Below are 22,627 nucleotides of genomic sequence, written 5' to 3'. Positions count from 1 at the left end.
GCGCCTCGATAACCGAGAGCTCCTCCCTGTATTGAGGCGAGATGGAAACGGCCTTCATCTTCCTCTTTGCCAGCTCACACCTAGTATCCCTTTCACCACCTCTTCACCTTGTCTGCTCTCTTTCTTCTTCCTATCTAGCCGGCAGTTGTCACGTACCTAGACGCGTTTCAACTCCCCTTCCAAGATCTCATTTATCGACAAACACTCTACGTTACCCAGTACCGTCGTCACCATGTTCAAATTACCTCTCCAAACCGCTCGTGTTGTCTCCAGATCTGCACCAGTCTCTTTCAAGCGCCAGCTACGACCAAGCTCCGGCTCAGCGTCCGACCGCGCCGGGTGCGTTGACCGAGCCGTCAACGAGCTCCAGGCTGCGCAGGGCATAACGACTACCGGTCGCATTGTCAACAAGATATGTACCCGCCTCGCCAACGATAGAGCAACGACGCGTACAGAGCAGCTGATCTGGCTTGCGAAACATGCTCTCGAGACATCAGCAGCACCCAAGCGCGACACTGATAGCAGCAAGGCTTCGGTATATCAGAAACCCCCAGAGAAGCAAGAAGATGAGCAGAAGTCAACCGCATCTGAGGCGGACGGCAAACGTTCTTGGGAGGGCGTTTCCACATGGCCGCATATGTGGTAGGTATGTGTATCGTCATGACCCGATAAAGAGGCTGACTTATGTGTGCGAACAGGTAGATTTCCGGTTCAAGCACCTCTTTTCGATAGTGGGCGCTTCTCTGTCAGTGTGTCGTCTTCAGGACTGTAGGTATCGAGCCCGGCGCATGGAAGCTCATGGTTACGTATCATTGTCAGTTGCTCCGGGCCTTCTGAGTTGCTATGTGGACCGAGTACCCCATGTGGGCTGCTACAACAACACGAGAATACGCATGTATACGCTTCGATACGCTTGAGACTGCACCAGTAGGACTGCGATATACTCGGCAAGTGGGCGAGGCAGACTTCAGGTGGCTTTGGGTCATCGGTATCAGGTAGCGTTACGATATATTCAGTCATATCTCGACTAGGCCTCCAGACTACTGGTGTGTATTCGGTGAATTCGGTTCCTAACAACCCAAGCCAACTGAATTAGCGGAAGGTCGGTGGACGCCTAACACTGTCAAGCAGCACCGAGATTAGCAATTCCAGTGTCGATCGTTTCAGATGCAATTTGTGACATGCAAACTAGACCCCAGGAGTAGGCAACAAGGCATCGGGGGCTGAGCGATGACGAAGCCCCGCCTGTGGCTTTGATCTATTCATGGCCAATCACACGCCAAGAAGTCCGAAGAGGTCCGCATCATAGCGCATACGCTCTCCCGCGCGTGGAATACAGGCTTGCAGCTCCTACGCCTCGTTCGTAGTTGTAGCGGCTCTTTCTGACGCTCTCTTTTGCAGCTTCGTCATTACCTACAATGCCCTCTTTCTGAACCTTCTTTTGCAACCACCATGGCGAGTTCAAGTAACCCCGCGCAGGGCAATGACGCGCCCCGCGACAATGCCCCGCCAACACAGCCATATACACAAACACAACCCGCGTTGGTCTTACCTGGTGGTCGACGACAGTTCTATACTGACTTGATGCGTAGCGCGTCCTCTAGTTCACATCACGACCCTAGCGCCAACGATGGTCCCGCCTACGAAGCACCGACCCTTGGGGACCTACCACCCGCATACACCGAGTTGCCAGGCCAGGTCGAGAACGAAGAGCTGGGCACGAATGCAGTTGTCGCCGACGATGGACGTGTTAATATCCGAATCGACCAAAAGAGTCGCGCGCTGTCACAACTCATCCTCCCACAAATACAGCGTCAGCTCACAAACGCGCAAGAAGATCCTGAGCCGCCTCCACCATATGTCCCAGAGTTCCTCGGTGGTGCGCCCGGCCAGCAGCCTCCGCCTCCGCTAAACGTCGTCATACAAGTGGTGGGCTCTCGCGGTGATGTTCAGCCATTCGTTGCACTGGGCAAGGTGCTCAAGGATACGTACGGCCATAGAGTGCGGTTAGCGACACACCCCACGTTCAAGGACTTCGTTATCGAGAATGGCTTGGAATTCTTCAGTATCGGAGGCGACCCAGCTGAACTCATGGCTTTCATGGTGAAGAACCCGGGGCTGATGCCTGGCTTCGATACATTGCGCAGTGGTGACATTGGCAAGAGGAGGAAGGGTATCGCAGAGATTCTGAGCGGCACATGGAGATCTTGCATAGAGACTGGAAACGGTCTCGGTGTAGATCCGCTCCAGCAGACTGTCGAAGAGTGGATGGGTATCGAGGACCAGCTACCAGAGCAACTGCGCAAACCATTCGTCGCCGATGCCATAATCGCAAATCCTCCCGCTTTCGGACATATACATTGTGCCGAGAAGTTGGGCATACCCCTACACATGATGTTCACGTATGTCTGCTCTCCTTCAGATACGTGCATGTACTAATTCGAATAGTATGCCGTGGTCGCCTACACAGCAGTTCCCGCATCCACTCGCCAACATCCAGTCTAGCAATGCAGACCCCACCATCACAAACTACTTGTCATATATCATGGTCGATGTACTGACGTGGCAGGGTCTGGGCGACGTCATCAACAGGTTCCGCAAGGATAGCCTTCGGCTGGATCCCATCAGCGCTGTCTGGGCGCCAGCTATGCTCGCGCGTCTGAAGGTGCCTTTCACATATTGCTGGTGAGTATACTTGAAATGCTGCGCACAATTTAACTCACGTTTCACAGGTCTCCTGCACTGATTCCTAAACCCAGGGATTGGAACCACCACATCTCCGTCGCGGGTTTCTACTTCCTGAACCTCGCCTCGAACTACACACCAGCCCCGGATCTTGCAGCCTTTCTCGATGGAGGTGAGCCACCAGTATACATCGGCTTTGGTTCCATTGTGGTGGACGATCCAAATGCCATGACTAAGATGATCTTCGACGCCGTGAAGATCACCGGAAAACGTGCGTTGGTGTCCAAAGGCTGGGGCGGGCTAGGAGCCGATGATCTTGGAAAGCCAGATGGCGTCTTCATGCTTGGTAATTGTCCTCACGACTGGCTGTTCAAACGCGTGTCTGCCGTCGTGCATCATGGCGGTGCAGGAACTACGGCAGCTGGTATCGCAACTGGAAAGCCGACCGTTGTTGTGCCATTCTTCGGAGATCAAGCCTTCTGGGGAGCCATGGTCTCAAGAGCCGGCGCTGGGCCTGATCCCATCCCATACAAGGAACTCACCGCAGAGAAGCTTGCCGGAGCTATCAACGAAGCCCTCAAACCGGAAACACTCGATCGGGCGCAGGAGCTCTGCGACAAGATCAAACAGGAAAACGGCACACAGAAGGGAGCTCAGTCATTCCATCAGATGCTTAATTACGACGAACTGCGATGTGCTCTTATGCCAGACAAGCCGGCTGTCTGGAGACTGAAGCGTACTGACGTGAAGTTGAGTGCTAAGGCGGCTACTGTACTGGCCCAACAAGGCGAAGTGAACTTCTCTGACATGAAACTGTAAGCAATCGCATGCTCGATTTTTGACATGTGCTAAAACTTGTAGATACCGCCCTCGCGAGTACGTTCCTGATGAAGGCCCTTGGGATCCAGTTTCTGGCGCAGCTGGTGCTATCATGGGAACAGCAACTTCAGTGATGATGGGTGTTGCTGATATGCCGATTCAGACTCTCAAACTACTCAACATACATCCCGATGCCAGATCTAAGAAAGGCAAAGAAAAGGCCACAGGTACCGAAACTTCGTCGACCGGAGAAGGAAGTAGTAGTGGACGCCCGACAACATCGAGGACGGCGACTGATGCTACCGATCGCTCAGGTAGAAGCGGGGCCGCAACACCAACAGCAGCCGATGCTGCTGCTGATCTAGCCCGGATACAGGCGGACAACCCAGCAGTCAAGAGCCCTGGCTCTCCTGGTACGCCTTCACACAGGTCATCATTCATGTCTCAAGCATTTGCTGAATCTACCCAAGGCTCGCGATCGCGGTCTCGCAGTCGCTCTAGATCAGTGGCTGGATCGGCAGCGCCATCCAACACTGGGCCAAAGCCAAGCATGGCCGAGAACTGTGAATCTGCAGTAGACACTGGCAAGGGTCTAGCTAGGATTGTTGGCGCTGGCTTCAAGTCACCCATGGACTTCTCACTCAATGTGGCCAAGGGGTTTCACAACGTACCGAAGCTCTACGGAGCCGAGGTGCGACAGGTCGATAAGGTTACCGACTTCCAGAGTGGCATGCGGACCGCTGCCAAGGTATGTGGACTATAACGCTACGAATGACATTTACTGATGTCAACACAGCAATTCGGCTTCGGTCTTTATGATGGCATCACTGGTATTGTGACGGATCCTTACAAAGGCGCCAAGAAAGAAGGTGGCATCGGCTTCGTCAAGGGAGTTGGACGCGGTATCATGAGCGTACCATTCCGCGTCATGGGTGGTGCTTGGTCGGTTCCTGGCTATGCCATGAAAGGACTCTACCAAGAAATGGTCAAGAGCAAGGGAAAGAGCGTGCAAAACTACATCATCGCCGCACGTATCGCGCAGGGCTACGATGAAGCATCCGAGGTAACGCAAGAAGAACGCGACGAGATTGTCAAGAAATGGAGTCACATGAAGTGGGGTATCAAGAAGAAGCGCAACGTTGGAGCTGAGCAAATGGACTCACTCCATTCACTTGTCCAGCAGAAGAAGGATAGGAAGGATAAGCGCTCTGCTATACTCGACTCGCATGTTGGTGCAGTAGCCCAGCCATCAGCACACGCGAACTCCGTCCCACAAGGCAGCGCCGCAGGCCAATACCCTGATCCCCCACGCAGACGCGGTGTCGAGCCTGAAATCCGGTCAACGATTCCCAGCTGGCGGCAACAAGAAGCCGAACGAACACGCGCATTAAGACGGCAAGAAACCCCCACATCAGGCTCCCCATCAATCGCATCGTCAATCGCTCCATCCCAACAATCACAAGCCGAACTCGAAGCCCAACTCCGAGCCGAAGAAGAAGAAGACCAACGCGAACTCGAACGCGCCATCGCCGCCTCCGTCGCCGAGTCCTCGCGCGGCGACCCCGAAGAAGACCGCCTCATCGCCTCCGCAATCCGCGCTTCCATCGCCGAACTCGAAAACGCACCCCCTTCCAGTAGCGGCGCGCCGACCCAACAAGACGAAGAAGCAGCGCTCCACCGCGCCATGACAGCCAGCATGTCCGAAGCCGGCAGAACCGACATGACGGAAGAAGAGAAGAAGGCGCTTGAAGAAACGCTCAGAAAGAGTTTGTCTGAAACGAGTAAGCGGACAAGACGGGACAGCGATCATCGTGAATGGGATTCTGATAACGATACCGAGGACGATGAGGATTACAAGCGTATTATCGCTGAGTCGAAACAGCTTGCTCAGATTCATGCTGAGCATCCGGATGAATATGCGACGTCGACGCGAGGCGCGCAGCAGGAAAGCGGTGTTATGGATGCGATGAGTCAGGCTATTGGTGGTGCTGCGCAAGGTCCGACTGATGCTTCTCCACCTCCTTACGCTCATTCTTCCGCCCGTGCTTCTACCGCCCTGGGAGAAGACCAGACGCGTGATCACGACATAGATGCGCGGGCCGCTCCTCCTCCACTGCCTCATCGCATTACGATGCAAGACAACGATAACGACAACGACGATGAAGATGCAGAACTAAAGAAAGTATTAGCAGAAAGCGAGAAAGCGGAGAGTGAACGGATTAGCAATTTGGAGAAGCAGAGGACGGAGGAGGATATTGTTATGGAGTATGTGCGGAAACAGAGTTTGCTTGAGGAGGAACATAGGCAGAGGGCTGCTGGGGGGAGGTAGGTCGATTGCTTAAGGGAGGGATGTGAGTGATGGTTTTGTGGATGTAGGAAGGTGAAAGATAGTAGTATGTGATACCCTGATGGCTGAGCAATAGTATATGAAATTACGATGTTTGAAGCAAATGTTGCGATAGAAAATGTGATTGGATAATTCTAGATCTATGCGATAAACGATTATCTCCTATATACAGCCATCTCACCATCCTAAAAGATACTCAAAAGATTAACAAGCGGGTATATGCCCAACACCTGATCAAGAACAAACAAAAAACAGATAAAAAACGAACATCTACTCTCCGCACCGCATACTCACCCCGGCGCCGCGCCCGTCAAAACCCTAACCCCCCACCGCCACCACCCCTCCCTCTCGCCCAACACCCTCTCCAGCTCCCCCACCCTCCCCTCCACAAACTCAACCTGCCTCTCAAACTCACCCACCACATCCTCGATATCCTCGACTTTGCCGCGTAGCGCACTAATCTCATACTCAAGCTTATCGCCCACGTTCCCCAGTTCCCTCAGACTAGCAGTAAGCTGACCGCGGTTATTGGTCACGGTAGCGTGCGTGTCTTCGCGGAGGGAGTGGTACGTGTCGAGACGGGGGTAGTATATCGATTCTAAAGTTTGGATATCTGTGTCTGCGGAGGCGGAGAGGGCGGTTATGGAGGAGAGGGCGGTGGAGACCCAGAGGGCGTCTTGGGTGGAGAGGGTGTGGAGGTGGGTGTGTAGACGTTTTAGTTGCGTGGAGTGCAGGTTTTGTGTTGTGGCGCGGGTGGTTAGGGCGGCGGTGGTTGTAGTGGTTGTGGTGGTTTTAGTGAGGTTGGCGTCGGTGTCGGCGTCGGCGTCATCTGCAACTGCTTCTTCGTCGATGGGATCCGAAGCGTTGATTGTGGGCCAGCGGAGGACGCTTTCTTCGGCTGTGCTGAAGGAGAGGTGGCGGGGCCACCAGCTTTCGTTGCGCGGGGGTTGGGAAGAGAGGAATTGGGTGCCGGATTGGGTGCGGCGGAGGAGGGGTGGGACTTGGGCGGTTTGGTCGACGGGGAGGTTTTGGTCGAGGTCTATGCCGTGGTAGATGGATCCGGCGACGGAGCTGGATATGGTGGGTGGTTGATCGGGCTGATCTGAGACGTCGCTTTCGATGATGGAACTGCGTAGGTTAGACGCGTGGCGGCCACCAATTAGCTTGTTGTCGTTTAGTGACACCACTGAGTCGCCTGGGGTTTCGGTAAGCTGTTTGGTGTAGGCCGGTTCCTCGCCCATTGTACTCTGAGGCGACATGAGGGAATAGGGATCGTCCGACTGGCTTTCGTAGTATTCCATCGACGTTCTTGAGTCTGCATACTGTGGTGTGCCACTCTTGGTTCGATGCAACACATGTCGTCCATGTTCTTCTCGCGATACTTTGCTTGCATGGGTGCGCAGACCCACGGCGTTTTTGATATGATGGAAGCCGCTACCAGACTCTAGTTTGGCTTTGATGGTGGCCCGCTTTGAGTACGGATCTTTGCTGTCTTTCTCCTGGCCATCTGGCGAAAAGGTTTCTGCCTTCTTCATCTCCGAAGACCCCGTATCGCGCTTCGTAATGCCTTGCTGGTCAAGCGTTGATTCTCGGCGGACCAGCTTCGGTGCAGGGTCATGCTTATCTGGTGAGGCTGAGCGTGCTTCTCCGCCAGGAAGTCGATCGAACATGCTGTCTCCGGATACGGTCTTCCTGGGCTTTCCGTGCCACAACCACTTGGCGTGTTCACCTCTCACAAGCTCCACAAACTGGTCAATGTCGACAGTCTCCACTTCAGCGATACCGTCCTTCTGTCCAGCCCCAACAATGCCCATGACCATCTCACCGCCCTTGCCTCCTAACTCGGCCACGGTGGATTTGAAAGCCCGGGGAACGGCCCAGCCTTCTTTACTCGCTGCCTTTGCTGAGGCTCTTCGTAGCTTATCAAGCGTGTGTCGATCGAGGCGTCGCGTTCTGGGAAGATGTTGCGACTTCTGGAAATGTCCGATACCACGCTTAGTGGCCTCAATGTCGAAGACATCCTTGGCAACTGCAGCGCTACAAGCACTGAGTCGGTTTCGGGCACCCATCAGCATACCCAGCAGAGCAGCGACTGTGGTAGGACCAAGAATGCCATCGTGAGGTTCCACTGTGTAGTACTCAGATCCAAAGTCTATCCACCAGTCGTTGATAGCTTTCTCCGTGACATCGCACAGCAGCCCGTCTGCATACTCTGGTTCCAGCTTCCCAAACAAGACAAGTGCCACTTGACAGAGCTTCACAAGCTCAATGACGGATGCGTTGAACGGGATCTTTTCGCTGGTACGGTACAGTTGCTGGAACTTGGCTTGCGTGGCACTGCTTGGCGGTGTGAGCTTTATGCCCAGCCGACCTGAACATCCCAGTCTCTTCAGGTTCTCGTTGACGAAGAAGGCCTCGCGATATTTCTTCAGATCGCCTCCGGGGATGGGGATGACAGTCAGGGACGAGGGAAAGCCACTGAGGTTCGTAACCATCAAGGCGCCATAGGGGGTGTCCTTCCTCCGCGCATGGTACTCAGTCAGCGACCTGAAGTACAGGCGCATCTGCGGCGACCATTCCTCCTCATTCTTGGGTACGCTTATGATTGTGGCCAGCACAGTGTCCTCGGGATTGCCGGTATAGGTTGTGATGAGGAAGGTGGGATGGGTGCGCGAACAGGCCCATTGCTCGACGAGGTATATCTCGTAGCCCTCGATCTTCTGGCGACGGGCGAGGACGTGGCATGAGGTGGTCGGGTCTTCTTCGATGTATCGCGCGGCTACCACGTCGGTCAAGACGAAGCGCTGGTGTCCGGCAGGCGACGTGGGAGACTTGATCCTGGCCTCTTCGGGTATCATTTCGGTGGTAGGAGCTTTGGAGAGCGGCTGTGGGCGGGACTGGGCTGTAGTCTTGCGCGTGGTTGACGTCGTCTGCAGGGGCGGCATCTGGTCCCGCAGCTCCTTCTCCGTGTGCGTCCGCGGCGGCGACATGGGCAGTGGGTGCGCCATGTTAGGCTAGAGGCGGTGAGGTCTGTTTCGGATACACTGCAGGGCGCTGCAAAGGCAAGCTCTTCATCGTAGAGAGGTAGGCGCAGAGTCTCGCCGATGCCCGAGCGCGAGCCACCGGTTCGAGGGCGGCAGTGTGACGGAGAGCGAGTGGAATGGCCCTTTATGCATGGTTCCAGCAGTCTCGAGGTCGGCGCTGCATCTGGATGGCGAGAGGGCGTCGGTATAGGGGAGGTTGTGCATGCGGTGGAGCTGATGCATCATGCGCGCGGACGTCGTCGGCCTGGTCCCCCACACGTCATGCCCGCGGCTGCAGCGACCATGCGGCGATCGCGAGCTCGACGCCAACTCCAATCCGCCAACACGACGGCCATGGACAGCGGAAGAGAGCTCTGCTGGCCAGACAACAGCTATTCACTGCCAGCTGACCCTCGCTCTGCCGCCCCCAATCTCCCCAAACCATCATAGCCACTGCCCCCGGGCCTCCCATCGCTATCATCAACACCATGGACGACCTCCGCGAGCAAGTTGAGCTGCTGGAGAGCAGCGCCAACCTGTCCACCAGCATCGACGATGTGCAAAAGGCCATAGACATGCTGACGGCAGCTCGCGCTAAGATCGCAGCTGGTGCGGACTCTGTCAACAATCTCGCCGTGGACCCTGCTAACTTGCGCGACCAGATGCGAAGACGGCGCCCGTGACCCTCGCCAAACTCCAGGACCCATTCAAGAAGTCGCTGGACGCGGTAAACAAAGACCTCAAGCCAATCTACGCCGGCCTGAACAAGTATGGCAAGGCGCTGGACAAGGTGCGCTTCCCTACACATGCATCAACACCACCAACCTAACAGTTACCTACAGAAATTCAAAGACAAGCCCCTCCCCTCCGCCGACAACGATGCCCTCTCCTCGCACCCCTCGCTCATCAACCGTGCCATCGCCATGCACCTCCTGCGCGAAGGCCAATTCGAAGTAGCATCCACCTTCATCGAAGAAGCGCGCCGCCAGCCACCCCACCCAGAACCCACGCCCAACACGCCGAATCCATACATACGCGAAGCCTGGGAGAAAGATCTAGCAGAAGGAACCTTCAATTCGGAGCAACTGCAACAGCAATTCGCCGACATGTACCACATCCTGCACCAACTGCGGCACGAGCAGAATCTCGCCCCCGCCATCCAATGGGCGCGCGAACGCAGCGCCCTCCTCGAAGAACGCGGCAGCAACCTAGAATTCGAGCTGTGCCGGCTCCAATTCGTCTGCCTCTTCGACAGTGTATCCCCCGCCCCCAACGACGACTCCTTCATGTCCGACTCATCCGACGAAGCACCCCCCACCGGCCCCCTCTCCGCCTGGGCCTACGCGCGCCGCGAATTCCCACCTTTCCAAAAGCGCTACGCCCGCGAGATCCAACAGCTCCTCGGCGCCATGGCCTTCTACCAAAACATACCCACGTCCCCCTACCACCGCCTCTTCTACAACACCACCGCCTGGGACGAAGTCGCCCAGTCTTTCAACCGCGAGTTCTGCAGCCTCCTCGGCCTCTCCGCAGACTCCCCCTTGTTCATCGCCGCCACTGCCGGCGCAATCGCCCTGCCCTACCTGCTCAAAATGCAATCCATCATGAAGGAGAAGCGGACCGAGTGGACGACGCAGGATGAGCTGCCTGTGGAGATTCCACTGCCGAGTCAGTACCATTTCCACTCCATTTTCGTGTGTCCCGTGTCCAAGGAGCAGAGCACAGATAAGAATCCGCCCATGATGATGCCGTGTGGCCATGTTATTGCGCAGGTGAGTTTGGATACGCTGAGTAGGGGGGGTCATAAGTTCAAGTGTCCGTATTGTCCGTCTGAGAGTCTTCCGAAGGATGCGATTCAGGTTATACTATAGGACGTGGCCTGGTTTGAGAGCGTTCACGGGTATAAACTTGGGTTGCAGGATTTGGAACCGTATGGGATGGGCGATGATGTTTGGAAAAGTATCCATTCCGATAAACGACGGGGATGACTGCGTGGCGGAGGAGTGGTATGTGGTGTTTTAGCGTTCGGGCGTTACAGTATCGTGTACATCTTCATGGTCGACTGCTTCATAGCATCACGATATCTCTAGCATAGGCGGGTCTTTTTCCCGCTACAAATGAACAAATAACTTCAACACATCTTGAAAACTAATTCCATACTACATACCCCAAACCCACTCACGACCGTATCGCCTTCAGCACCGTCTCTGTCATAGCAAGCACCTTCTCCTCCTCCAACCGTTGCGCAACAAGTCTGTCACAGAAATTAGCATCAACCACCCCAGTAAAACTCCATATGAAGTAACTCACTGTAGACTAACTGGCAGGCCGTGAAGTAGCTCAGGGTGATCTGATAATACTCATTAGTCATCCACTTCCGCTAAGAATGGAAAATGGAATTATGTCAAGGTAAGTGACACTTACAGCTATCATAAGCAGCCTGACAGGACTCGCTCTGCGCCTTATAATCGCTCGCATACTGATCCACGGCTTTATCGACTGAGACGCCACAGGGGAACGAGGTGGCAGAGTAGTCGACTACGTTGTACACGCCGGTGTATCCGACGTATTTGAAGTCGCCGTGCGCTACGCTTGCGTAGGGTGTTGTCGGCGCTATTCACAACTGTTAGACCAAGAATGATTGAACAAAACAACGGTTCTCAGCTGCCTTACCTAGAATGCCATCGAGTCCCTCAACCCCCATCCACTGTTCCAGATACTGCCGCTGCAGCTCCGATCGCTCCGTATGCAGTTTCCACATATCATAAACACCTAGTTCCTTCGCGTGTTTGTACTGTATCATTTCAGGTCGGTACGGTTCACCCGTTACACCGAGTAAAGCCTCCACGCTCTTTCCTCCGTCTGCAACGAACATGCGCCCTAGAAGTTCAATCGCTTTAGCATGCAACTTCGGATTCCAGACCAAAACCTCATGCCCCGCTTGCTTTAGCATGACCGCCGTTTCCTGCAGCGCCCGCGTCACAGGCGGCGTGGGTAGGCAAATACCGTCGTTGTATAGCACCGCGATCTTGAGCTTCTGTGGGGGGTCGATGTGCCGCCATGGGATTGGCAGCATCTTTGGGTCTAGTTTCCAGCATTCTGCGTCGACGATGGCTTTGGAGTACATGGTGATATCACGGAGTGTTTTGCCCATGGGTCCGTTTACGGATTGTACGGCTTCTTGGCCGGCGAGACCGGAGCGGCAGCGTTGGGTTGTGAAGCGGCCGAAGGAGGGGCGGAGGGTGAAGATACCGGTACATGCCGCTGGGATACGCAAGCTGCCGCCCTGGTATTGTTAGATCTGAAGGTCTAGTGGGAATTGGTGCTTACGATGTCTGTTCCGACGCCCAGAGGGCTTCCTCCAAATGCGATGAGGGCTGATTCTCCGCCTGAGGATCCACCAGACGTGACTTTGCGGTTGAGTGGGTTCACGGTGCGGCCGAATGTGTTGTTCACGGACTCTGCCTGTGTCTTGTCAGTTTTCAGCTCGTTGCGTGTGCGTGTGTACGTACGATCATCATGGCTGTAGGCACATTCGTCTTGCAATACTGGACAGCGCCCAGTCGACGCAGTATTTCCACCAGCGTGGCATCGTATTCGGCCGGTTGATTTACTAACGAGGTGAAGCCTACGGTGCTATCTTTCCCCTTTACGTTGAAGTTGTCTTTGAGCGATATAGGCAGGCCATGGAGCGGTCCTACGGTCTTGCCGGTTCGTTCGAGATGCTCGTCGAGGGCTTTGGCTTGCTGTACCGCTTCATCGAAGAAAGCGTCGCTGAGACAATTCGTCTATGCACTTATCAGACCACCTCAACTCTGCTCTACGAAACCCTGCCATACCAGTTGATGCGCCGCTGCGGCGCATTTGCAGAACGCGAGCGTGACGTCTTCGGCACTCCATGCTTTCGACGCAATCTTCTCGAGGATATCTGACACCGTGCTCTCAGTGATTGCGAGTTCTGACTCCGTAAGCCATTTGGATTCCCTAGGCCATGTCGTGACATCGAGTTGTGATTCCGGTGGAAACTTGTCCTGGGGTATGCGGTATTGAGTCGGAATGGATTCCGCGAGAGCGGCGCGCTTCCCCGCGGCAACTTTCTCCCAGTTCGCTTCAGATGTCATACTTCAGGACCTTTTGCACCGCCAAGTTACCGTATGGGGGACTGTAACATTCAAGTCTATTAAATTAGAAGAGGGATTCGTGAATATCTCCGTGAGTATCCTTCGCCATTCCGTATTCCTATCCTCCCCACTCTCGGGTGCATCTGCGCCGCGGTCCATACGTGATGGCGGCCCTGAACCGAAGCCATCGAAGGCGTCGACAGTACCATTCCCCGCATTTACACGCGCCCAAGCCAGACTAACTCCTAGCAGACATGCCGCTCAGTCGGCCGAGATAGACTGCCGTTGCTCAAGAGGATATACCTGCCGTCTTGAGATTCAGATACGCCTGCCCAAGCACCCGATACCGGCAATCAGCTATCCAACCACAGGCGTCATGATCGTCGGTGAGGGTTACTGATTGTGAACGCTCCGAGTCAGGCATAAGTGGCGTACTATCATCCATATCTCGTTCCCAGCGTCTATCGGTCCTATCCTGCATGGACGGACAATGTCACCCGAAGAGATTCAACTACATACAGAACTGATAACGGCGATTGTTTGGAGACGCGATAGAGTCGTCTTTTGTCGCGCAACCTCACATTTCTAGCGACGAGGCGCATTGCCTCTGTTCAGCTGAGGTCAACACTTCAACATCTCAACTTCGAGATAACAATCTCCAAAATGGCCAACAGCTTCATCGCCTATCTTCGAGGCGACCAGAATGCGCCAGGCGAGCGCAAGCTCGTGCAAAAGCTCGATTTCTTCATCCTCACATTCTGCTGTCTCATGTACTTTCTTAACTATCTTGATCGCACAAACCTCAACAATGCGTATGTTTCTGGCATGAGGGAAGAGTTGAGTTTCAAGGGGAACCAGCTCAATCAAATCAACACCGTTTTCACTGTTGGGTGAGTGAGCATGCGAAAAAGTACACGAGAAACTCTACTAATGTCACAAATCCTCAGATACACCATAGGCCAAGTCCCATGCAACATAGCCCTCTACTACATAAAACCCCGCTACTTCTTCCCAGCATGCATGGTACATCTCCCCCATCCATCCATCCCTCCACCCACAAGCCACCCTTCATATCCTAACAACCCCACGCAGATAGCATGGGCCGGCCTAACAATGGTAACAGCCGCCGCGCAAAAGCCGCAAGACATAATGGCCATCCGCTTTTTCCAAGCACTTTTCGAATCCTCCACGTTCGTAGGAACTCACTACATCCTCGGGTCCTGGTACACAGAAAAAGAGCTAGGGAAAAGATCCGGCATCTTCACTGCATCGGGTCTGGCTGGTACGATGATAGGCGGGTTTATCCAGACGGGGATTCATAGTAGTATGGATGGGTTGAGGGGGATGAGTGGGTGGAGGTGGTTGTTTAGTAAGTTTTCAATTTTATGAACACATCTAGATACACATGTATTAACATCGTTCTCAGTAATCGACGGCATCATCACCCTCCCCATCGCTCTCTATGGCTTCCTCCTCTTCCCCGACACACCACGCAAGTAAAATCCATGTACGAACTGTTGTGAGACATTTACTGACTTCGTACATCCATCTTTAGGCAACACCCGCGCCCCCTACCTCTCCGCCACCGAAAAAGCCCTCGCCATATCCCGCGTCCCCGAAGTCAGCGAACGAACCCCCATCTCCTTCTCCTTCCTAAAACACTGCTTCTCTACATGGTACTGGTATTTCTTCGTCATCCTCTGGATCCTCGCCGGAGAAACCGAATCCTTCAGCACAAATGCCTTGTTGCAACTCTACATGCGGTCCCATCCAACGGAAACATACACCGTAGCCCAGAACAACAATTACCCAACCGGCGTTCCAGCAGTCGGCATAGCATCAACCCTCTTCTGGGCGACCCTCACGGATTTCATGGGCGGAAAGAGGTATCTAGTCGGGTACTGGATCGCAGCCACAGGCATCATAACCTCCGCGCTCATACTCGCCTTTCCACACAGCACACCCATACATTTCGGCATGTACTACTGGGCGGGCAGCGTATACGCCTGCCAAGCCACGTTCTTCGCGTGGGCAAACGATGTGCTAAGGTACGAAGAAGATAGTCTGAGGGCCGTGGTGATAGCGAGTATGAATATGGGGAGTAATGCGATTAATGCTTGGTGGAGTATTTTGTTCTACGGGGCGGATATGGCGCCGTATTTTACGAGGGGCATGTGGGCTATGATTGCGGTTAGTATTGGCATGGGGGTGTGGTGTGCGGGCGGTGTTTGGTGGCAGAAGAGGAGTGAGGGGAGGAGGGAGGGGAGTGTTGTGCATGCTGAGGTTAGGGGGAAGGGTGAGGATGAGGGGAGGTTTGCTGGAGGTGAAGGCGAGGCAGAGAAGGTATAGGGGGGCTTGGAGATATGACGTTGTTGTTGTTGTACTTCTACTTCGCGGCTCGGGGAGCTAATACAAACGCCTTGACAACGCCGAATTGTTATGCAATCATACTACCATCCATCCATCAAGAGCACAAACACTATCCTATCCTGTGCTATCCTATCCTACATCCCTTATATCAACCCCTATGACACACCACCGAACCTCTGGCTCGCCCTCCCGCCACGCATACTATTCATGAAATCAGCCGAAGGATCACTGCCCAGTCCATTCCACCCATTAGCACCAACACGCTGGCCCTCCCTCTGCGCCTTGTTGATCTTCTCCTGGAGCTGCGAGGCCCCCGAATCAATGAGCTGGAGCTGAGCAAGCTGTGTGTTGAGGACGCGGACGACTTTCGTGAGGGGATCGTCTGGCTTGCCAGTCTTGCTGAGCGTCTGCGATGTGTTGTTGATTTCTTCAATCATCTCCGTGAGGTCTTTGTTGAGTTCGTTGAGGCGGTCTTGCAGTTTTTCGGCGAGCTTGTAGCTGGGTGGTTGTTAGTCATTGTGCAGATTTTGAGGGTTATAGATACAACTTACGTCCTCTCGCGCTCTTGGTCTGGGCCGCGAAGCGTCTCGTTCTTGCCGCTGACACCGTGCATCTTCATGAGGTTGTCAATCTCCTTCTCGTAGCGGTCGAGGTAGGAGTCGAGCTCTTGCTGGTTCTCCTCCATCATCGTTAGCTGCCTCTCGACTTCAGCGGCGTCACGCTCGGCTTGGAAGGTCTTGGAGTATAGCTGGCGGACTTTGTCAGAGTTCTCGACGAGCGCCCTGTCCCATGATGCGACTGTCTCGGCTTGCGATTGGAATTCCTTCTGGTACTTGGATAGGTCGGCGGCCCAGCGGGTGATGATCTCGTCCATGGACTTGTTCTTCAGGCGTGATTGCGCTGAAGGTGCAGGTCCGGCAGTTGACGCAGCAAGTCCGCTTTGGCCTGCATTGTTTCCGCTTGTCGCTCCAGGGGCGGGAGTTGGTTGTGAAGTAGTGTTGGACGACGCTGCTGGTGCTTCGCTTCCTGCAGGCTTGCTGAACAAGCTGGGAGTGGCTCCAGATGTGGTGGTTGTAGCAGCTCCAGAAGCAGCGGATGTAGTGTTTCCGCCTCCCAATCCACTTCCAAGGCTGGGGAATAAGGATGTGTTTGACGATGCGGTTGTCGTAGGCGCACCGCTTGTTGCAGTGGTTGTAGCTCCAGTTGTTGCAGCGGTGCTAGCGGGAGCAGCAGGCTTTGGAAAGCTGAAGCCACCGCCCGTAGATGCTGGGGTGGAAGCTCCCGCAGGCGAGAATAGGCTCGGTGCCGTAGAACCGGATGACGCAGCGTTGTTTCCACCTAGACTTAGGCCCGAGGTCGCAGTAGGCTGCGAAGAAGCTGGCGCAGCAGATGAGGTACCCAAGCTAAATCCTCCCAATGGCTTCGCAGGTGTCGAGGAGGGGGTGTTGCTGCCCAGTCCGCCAAATAGCCCACCTGCAGGTTTGGAAGCCTGCGCGTCTTGTGAAGCAGGCGCTGACGGACCACCTCCGAATAGGCCGCCCGAGGGAGTAGACGCAGGTGCAGCGGGCTTGTTCGCATCGCCCGAGGCGCCTGTGTTTCCTCCTAGGCTGAAGCCGCCTGAAGGCTTCGCGGCAGATTGTCCGGATGCAGCGCCGAATAGACCAGGTGTGGAAGACGCAGAGGTTGCTGCTGGCTTTTGGCCGAACAGCGAGGATGTGCCGCCGCTAGACTGGTTGTTCTGGCCGAATAGACTTCCACCTGGAGGTGCGCCGGCTGGAGTGGTGGAGGGGAGGAAAGACGTCTTGTTTGCTGCTGGCGTAGCTGTTGGTGTTGAGCCTAGACGAGATGTCAGCAGTCGTGTTGGATGTCACAGATATGCTCAGCTACTCACTACCTGCTCCGCCGAATCCACCAAACGGAGAGCCGGAAGATGCTGGCGCCGCGCCAGTCGAAGCTCCACCGAAGAGTCCACCGGCTGGTTTTGGCGCATCTCCCTCCTTCTTCTGTCCGAAGCCAAAACCGCCGCCGAAACCTGGTGTTGAGGATGGGGCGGGTGTAGCTGAGCCTCCGCCAAACAGACCACCGCCAGGCTTGGATGCAGGTGTATTGGATGCGCCGCCGAAGAGACCGCCTGAGCCGCCTGAATTAGCAGCGCCACCGCCAAAGAGGCCGCCGCCGCCGCCGCCGCCGCTGGCTGGTGTGCTCGAGGTGTTGTTTGCGGTGCCGAAGAGAGATGGCGTCGCGCTGCCAGTGGAGGGTGCAGCGCCAAACAGCGACTTCTGAGGGGTGTTGCTGCCGCCGCTGTTGTTGGCAGCGCCGCCGAATGTGAAGCCGCTCATGATGGCGGGTGTGGAGGATAGCTCTGGTGTTTGTTGTTGATGGGCGGTGGAGCTGTTGTTGTCGGCGAGATATCGAGAACGCGCGAAGGTCTATTCGTGTCGCGCCCAGGGATGGAATCGTCGGGCCGCTAATGGACGAGGTCAAAGAATTGCGCGTAGTCGTGTATTCTCCTCACGCGCATCGACGTCGCGCCCAAAAGTTAGACAAACAGGTGCAAGGGTCAGGGCTTAGCTCCGGTGAATTGTTGTTCCCACCTTCCCGCTGCTGGAGCGTCCAGACCGCTCGTCCCCGCTAATCGAGCGTGCCTGAACGACGACACGCTCAAGCAACGAGGCGCAGTCTCCTGTCGCCTTCGCAGATCACTCCTCCTCCGCCACTATAACCTCAAACCAAGTCTGACGACTTCTCCCACAACACACACCCCGTCAAGTATAGCAACATCAATTGCCTCGACATGCCGGACGAGCTAGCACCACCCCGCAAGAGCGTAGAGCTGGAAGACCCCGGCGCCAAAGAGCTGGGTATGTCATCTTGTTCACATGACGTATCAATTCTGACACTACATAGCCGACTCAAGCGACGAGCACTTCTCCGACGCTACCGAAGGCCAGCCTGCACGGTCGGACATGACCTCGCCCATTCCCATCACACGAGTTGAGCGAGTCGACGACGAGCCAGCCCACGGCGAGGTTCCCGGCACAGACGCATACAACATGCGCACCCAAGACGCTGTCCCGGATGAGGTTGAGATTGTCCCAGAAGGCGCACGAAGTCGCAGTGCCTCGCGCGTCAGCGTAAGCGATAGGCCTCTGACACCAGGAGGAACGCCAGTGCCAAAGACGATTGTCGAGAAGATCGACCCCGACCAGCCCAGCTACGGCGATGTTCCCGGTACACTTGCCCACCAGCAACGTCTGGCCGATGCTACGCCTGACGTGGTTGTCAGAGCACCGGAGGAGCCTTCCCAGAGCAGCAGCAATCCAGGTACGTAGGGCATTTCCTTGGTGCCTCCTGCGTACCATTGACGGAAGAAGGGTCACCAACCTCGCATGACAGGTCCCCAATAAGCCCGAGTGACCGCGCAACCAAAGCCGCACCTGAGACACTTGCCGAAGCCGACGCCGACGCCTCGATCGAGCAAGACGACGACTTTGGCAACGCCGACGGTGACGACGATGGTTTTGGCGATTTCGACGACTTTGAAGAAGGCGAAGAGGGTGACGATGATTTTGGGGACTTTGACGATGGGTTTCAGCAAGGCGAGGACGATGCAGAGACATCATTTGATAAGCCCCCAGAACAGCCTCCTGTACCTGTCCCCTCGCCAGGTCCTGTAAGTCGCAGCAATTCTAGTCCACATACATTACTGCATCGTCCGCTTGCCTTGGTGACATCTGACTAACCTCTCCTTCTACAGCCCGTCTTAGACTTTGACCAACTCACATCACTTGAAGATATCGTCTCAGCAACACAGCCATACCTTGATGACATGTACCCTGCACAGGACGGCATACCCACAATATCCACCAATCCCGAGGAAACGCGGTCCATATTCCTCTCAGAACGGAGTCATTCATTGTGGACACAACTAGTCGCACCGCCGCCACTACAACCTCCCGACTGGGTCCGCTCGCGCATACGGCGGCTGTTCTTGGTATCCCTAGGTGTACCCGTCGACCTTGACGAGATCCTCCCTGCATCCAAACAAAAGAAGCTCATCCTCCCTTCAATACACATACCCGGCGGCTCACCGCGCCCTTCTTCAGACGGTCGAAATAACGGTGGTCCCTTGGGACGCATCAAGCGCGAGAACGAATCATCCACTTCAGTTGACTCATCAAGTTCAAAGCCAGAGCGGAAACGCAAGGGACCGCCACCGCCACCCGAACTGGACATCAGCAGTACCATGCAGCTTTGCGCGACAACAGATGCAGCACTGCAAGGGCTGACAGACGAGGAATTGAAGATGCACATCGACCACCTAAAGGGTCTGCAAGAAAGAGCAAAAGAGGTGTTCGAGTACTGGCAGAAGAGATTAGAAAGCGCACTAGGCGACAAGGATGCCTTTGAGCAAGTCATCGAGAGTCTGGTTGCGCATGCGAAGAAGCTCAGGTAGCCAGTCTCATGTTTCTGAAATACAGTTTAATCATATTTCCATTGAGGCAGCCATGTTTTGGAGATGTCGTTTTGTATCTGACCCCTTGTGATTCGCCCGTAGATTCAATTCTTGGGTCAAGCGAACCAAAGTTGTAACAGAGCACGCACATTCTAGTGCCAAAATAGGTGTAATAAAAGGGTGGGAGGATCTTTTCTTTCTCTTGGAGTTATCTCTTGTAGGAATCACACTGCAGGACCCTGTCTTCTGAAATTTCCAACTGCCGCAAGAGAGGTTACCATGTCATATACTACTACCAGGACCACTACCACTACCTTTACCACCACCTATACCAGAACCACTAGGACTATCTATACAAATACCGCGGCTGCTACAAACATCACTGTTTTCACAAGTCATACAAGCCCCGCAACCACGAGTACCACCACAACTACAACCGCAACCATGCCGTACATCGAAATAAGCAACGACTCTGCCCGAGCGCGCACAGCACCCTACGGATCACGCTCAGCCTTTACCAATTTCGGCCTCAAGCAAATCCGCACAGAATGCCTCGACGCACACGAAGACAGTTGTTCAATCTGTCTCGAACCATATTCAGACATCGACCCGGCTACAAAGATAAACATATGCCGCCACATCTTCCACCGATCCTGTTTAATGACATGGTTGGAATCATCATCAACATGTCCCATGTGCCGAGCAAAACTATTCGCTCCCGCACTGTCACCATATTGTTCCTATCACCCATTGCCTTCAATGCGGGACCTCCGCATTGATACTACAAGCGAACGTACGAATCCGAGGAGGAATTTGTTTGAGAGGAGGGGTGGGGTTGGGGGCGTTCCTGCGCTACCGCATGCAAGAACGGATACGGAGTTGTCGATGATGGTGGGGCGTGAGGAGAGGGATGGGCCGGATGCGTCTGATGCTTTGGCGACGTGGAGGATGGCGGCTTCTGAGGAGGGGAGGGAGGGGAGGGAGCAGGGGGAGACGCCGCTGGATTATTGATGGGATGGAGGGTGTGGGATGGGTTTGGGGGTGCATGCATTCTGCAAATGTGGTTTGAGGTTGAGAGATCTCGAGAGACTATATTGTTGGAATGGATGATGTTTGATGGGTTTTGATGTGCATGTATTCTGTAGGCATGTTTTGAGGTTGAGATACTCCAAGAGACTACGTTGTGGCAACAGAGAATCTAGCGCCACGAGTGAGGGATGTGTATTCTGCAAACACGTCATGAAATCGAGAAATGTCGGTCGATAGGCTTGCTCCTGGAAAGTAAGCGTAGAGACTACGTAGTCGCAAGAGAGGATCCAGCACAACTTGTTGGGTGTATGTATTCTGCAAACGCGTTATGGAGTAAAAGATTTCCAAATTTAGATGGCTTCCTTGTGTATAGTGGAGGGGTCCCTAGGTGGATACATAGTAGGTAAACCGTACTAATTCGTCACGATCCACATGACTGATCTTGGACATGTATATCGTGTTGAGTGTCGTGAAATACCTTGATGTTGCAAAAGCAAATCTAATTTCTGTAGGGTTGTCCGCTGCGTGGAACTTGCTCCCGGGGCGAGGACCCGGAGAGTGTTCGGATGCGCCGACCGGGTTCCCCAATCTTTCCTTGCTTTGGTGCAACGGCGAGTCGATTTTGGACAGCGCAAGAACACGTCCTCGCATGTTAGCCAGCATGTGCCGGCATCCGCTCAGACACGCTTACTGCAGTCGGCCGGACGGCCGGGAGAGACCCTGAGCGAAGCGACGTGCTTTGTGAACAAGCGTACCCCACCGTACGCACCATCACAGAGCCCCTCTGTCAGCTGTCAGTCAGCGCACGATAAGATATGAGAGTATTGCGATCGATGGCGCTGAAACCACGGCACGAGTACGGCAGGTGCAGTGGCATGCAGATCAAACAGGAGAGCAGCGCAGAGCTGCCGTGGCTAATTTAGAGGCGCCTTCACAGTTGGCCGTGGGCGTTGAAGTCCTTGGTGTCCGCGGTGTGGTGCGATGCTAGGCGATGCCTGTTCCGCGCGCCGTTAGCAGCGAATAGGGGTAATTTGCCACACTGGTGGGTGCAGGTGGCTTCGGTCGCACTGCCATTCGTCGCTCTGTTCGTAAACTCGTACGTGCTAAGAGCTGGCACGCGGACGGGAAATGCATGGTCACACTTCATTCCGCGGGCCATGACGTCGGCGGTGTGCAGTGGTGTTGTGCTGGAGGGCTGAATTTGCGGTGGTTTGTTCACCAAGTGGCCGTTGGCAGCCATAGTCCGCCCTGTCCGTTTCTGAGCTCGGCCGTGCACGTGTGGACCCACCCGTGCAGCACGCGACGTAGCGCTCAACTGTCATCTTCGTGTCCAGTCTGCTTTCCCAACCCGGCAGCATGTCGGGCAATCCTTTTGGCAGTGAGGCAGCATAGTGTAGCACGCTGCGTTGGGCTGGCGTGTTCCGTCTCTCAATGCTCTTCCGCCGCGCTCCCCTCTGCTCCTCCATCGTGTGGCGTGCGGCTATTCTTCACGCTGCCTAGCTGCTAGATCCGATCCGCGCTAGCCCTGTTTGAGCCATACTGGATATCCATTCCAGCGGGGCCCCTGCTTGCGCTTCCTCGATACCTCTCGAGTTCATCTCGCGATCCATCAGCATCCTCGCAGCCGTCTGCACCGGCAGACTCTTCAGTCCCTCCTTTGTCCGTTTCTGCCTGCCCTCGCACCGAAACTTGACCCGCCGCACTTCCGTCCTCTCCTCCGTTCCAGATGCGCACATAGCAGCCTTTTGAGCCTCGCACCCTTCCACCCGCCGCCACA

General features: G+C 55.0%; 7 protein-coding genes across 7 annotated transcripts; 4 read left to right on the top strand and 3 right to left on the bottom strand.

The window, feature by feature from the left end:
- Positions 1-232: 232 nt before the first annotated feature.
- J4E92_007665 (uncharacterized protein) lies at positions 233-5,833 on the top strand (the record flags this gene model as incomplete). Its single annotated transcript, XM_051499028.1, has 6 exons — positions 233-642; positions 1,467-2,402; positions 2,449-2,685; positions 2,733-3,500; positions 3,547-4,252; positions 4,301-5,833. 6 exons carry the CDS (start codon positions 233-235, stop codon positions 5,831-5,833), a joined length of 4,590 nt encoding a protein of 1,529 aa, XP_051350763.1.
- Positions 5,834-6,141: 308 nt separating this feature from the next.
- Positions 6,142-8,859, bottom strand: J4E92_007664 (uncharacterized protein; the record flags this gene model as incomplete). The annotated part of the gene is made up of 1 exon (XM_051499027.1): positions 6,142-8,859. One exon carries the CDS (start codon positions 8,857-8,859, stop codon positions 6,142-6,144), a length of 2,718 nt encoding a protein of 905 aa, XP_051350762.1.
- Positions 8,860-9,362: 503 nt separating this feature from the next.
- On the top strand, positions 9,363-10,745 carry J4E92_007663 (uncharacterized protein; the record flags this gene model as incomplete). Its single annotated transcript, XM_051499026.1, has 3 exons — positions 9,363-9,483; positions 9,537-9,664; positions 9,717-10,745. The coding sequence occupies 3 exons, from the start codon at positions 9,363-9,365 to the stop codon at positions 10,743-10,745; spliced, it is 1,278 nt and encodes a 425-aa protein (XP_051350761.1).
- Positions 10,746-11,052: 307 nt separating this feature from the next.
- Positions 11,053-12,995, bottom strand: J4E92_007662 (uncharacterized protein; the record flags this gene model as incomplete). The annotated part of the gene is made up of 7 exons (XM_051499025.1): positions 11,053-11,128; positions 11,185-11,224; positions 11,299-11,487; positions 11,548-12,160; positions 12,205-12,339; positions 12,387-12,662; positions 12,714-12,995. The coding sequence occupies 7 exons, from the start codon at positions 12,993-12,995 to the stop codon at positions 11,053-11,055; spliced, it is 1,611 nt and encodes a 536-aa protein (XP_051350760.1).
- A 663-nt stretch (positions 12,996-13,658) lies between these two features.
- Positions 13,659-15,344, top strand: J4E92_007661 (uncharacterized protein; the record flags this gene model as incomplete). Its single annotated transcript, XM_051499024.1, has 5 exons — positions 13,659-13,885; positions 13,943-14,018; positions 14,088-14,364; positions 14,422-14,487; positions 14,551-15,344. 5 exons carry the CDS (start codon positions 13,659-13,661, stop codon positions 15,342-15,344), a joined length of 1,440 nt encoding a protein of 479 aa, XP_051350759.1.
- Positions 15,345-15,520: 176 nt separating this feature from the next.
- J4E92_007660 (uncharacterized protein) lies at positions 15,521-17,704 on the bottom strand (the record flags this gene model as incomplete). The annotated part of the gene is made up of 3 exons (XM_051499023.1): positions 15,521-15,863; positions 15,917-17,201; positions 17,257-17,704. 3 exons carry the CDS (start codon positions 17,702-17,704, stop codon positions 15,521-15,523), a joined length of 2,076 nt encoding a protein of 691 aa, XP_051350758.1.
- Positions 17,705-18,159: 455 nt separating this feature from the next.
- J4E92_007659 (uncharacterized protein) lies at positions 18,160-19,821 on the top strand (the record flags this gene model as incomplete). Its single annotated transcript, XM_051499022.1, has 4 exons — positions 18,160-18,226; positions 18,273-18,689; positions 18,740-19,038; positions 19,123-19,821. 4 exons carry the CDS (start codon positions 18,160-18,162, stop codon positions 19,819-19,821), a joined length of 1,482 nt encoding a protein of 493 aa, XP_051350757.1.
- Positions 19,822-22,627: the final 2,806 nt, after the last annotated feature.

This window comes from Alternaria infectoria (genome assembly GCF_024043175.1).
Source record: "Alternaria infectoria strain BMP 0036 chromosome Unknown scaffold_13, whole genome shotgun sequence".
Lineage (NCBI taxonomy): Eukaryota > Fungi > Ascomycota > Dothideomycetes > Pleosporales > Pleosporaceae > Alternaria > Alternaria infectoria.
This window is presented reverse-complemented; position numbering and strand designations above follow the sequence as displayed.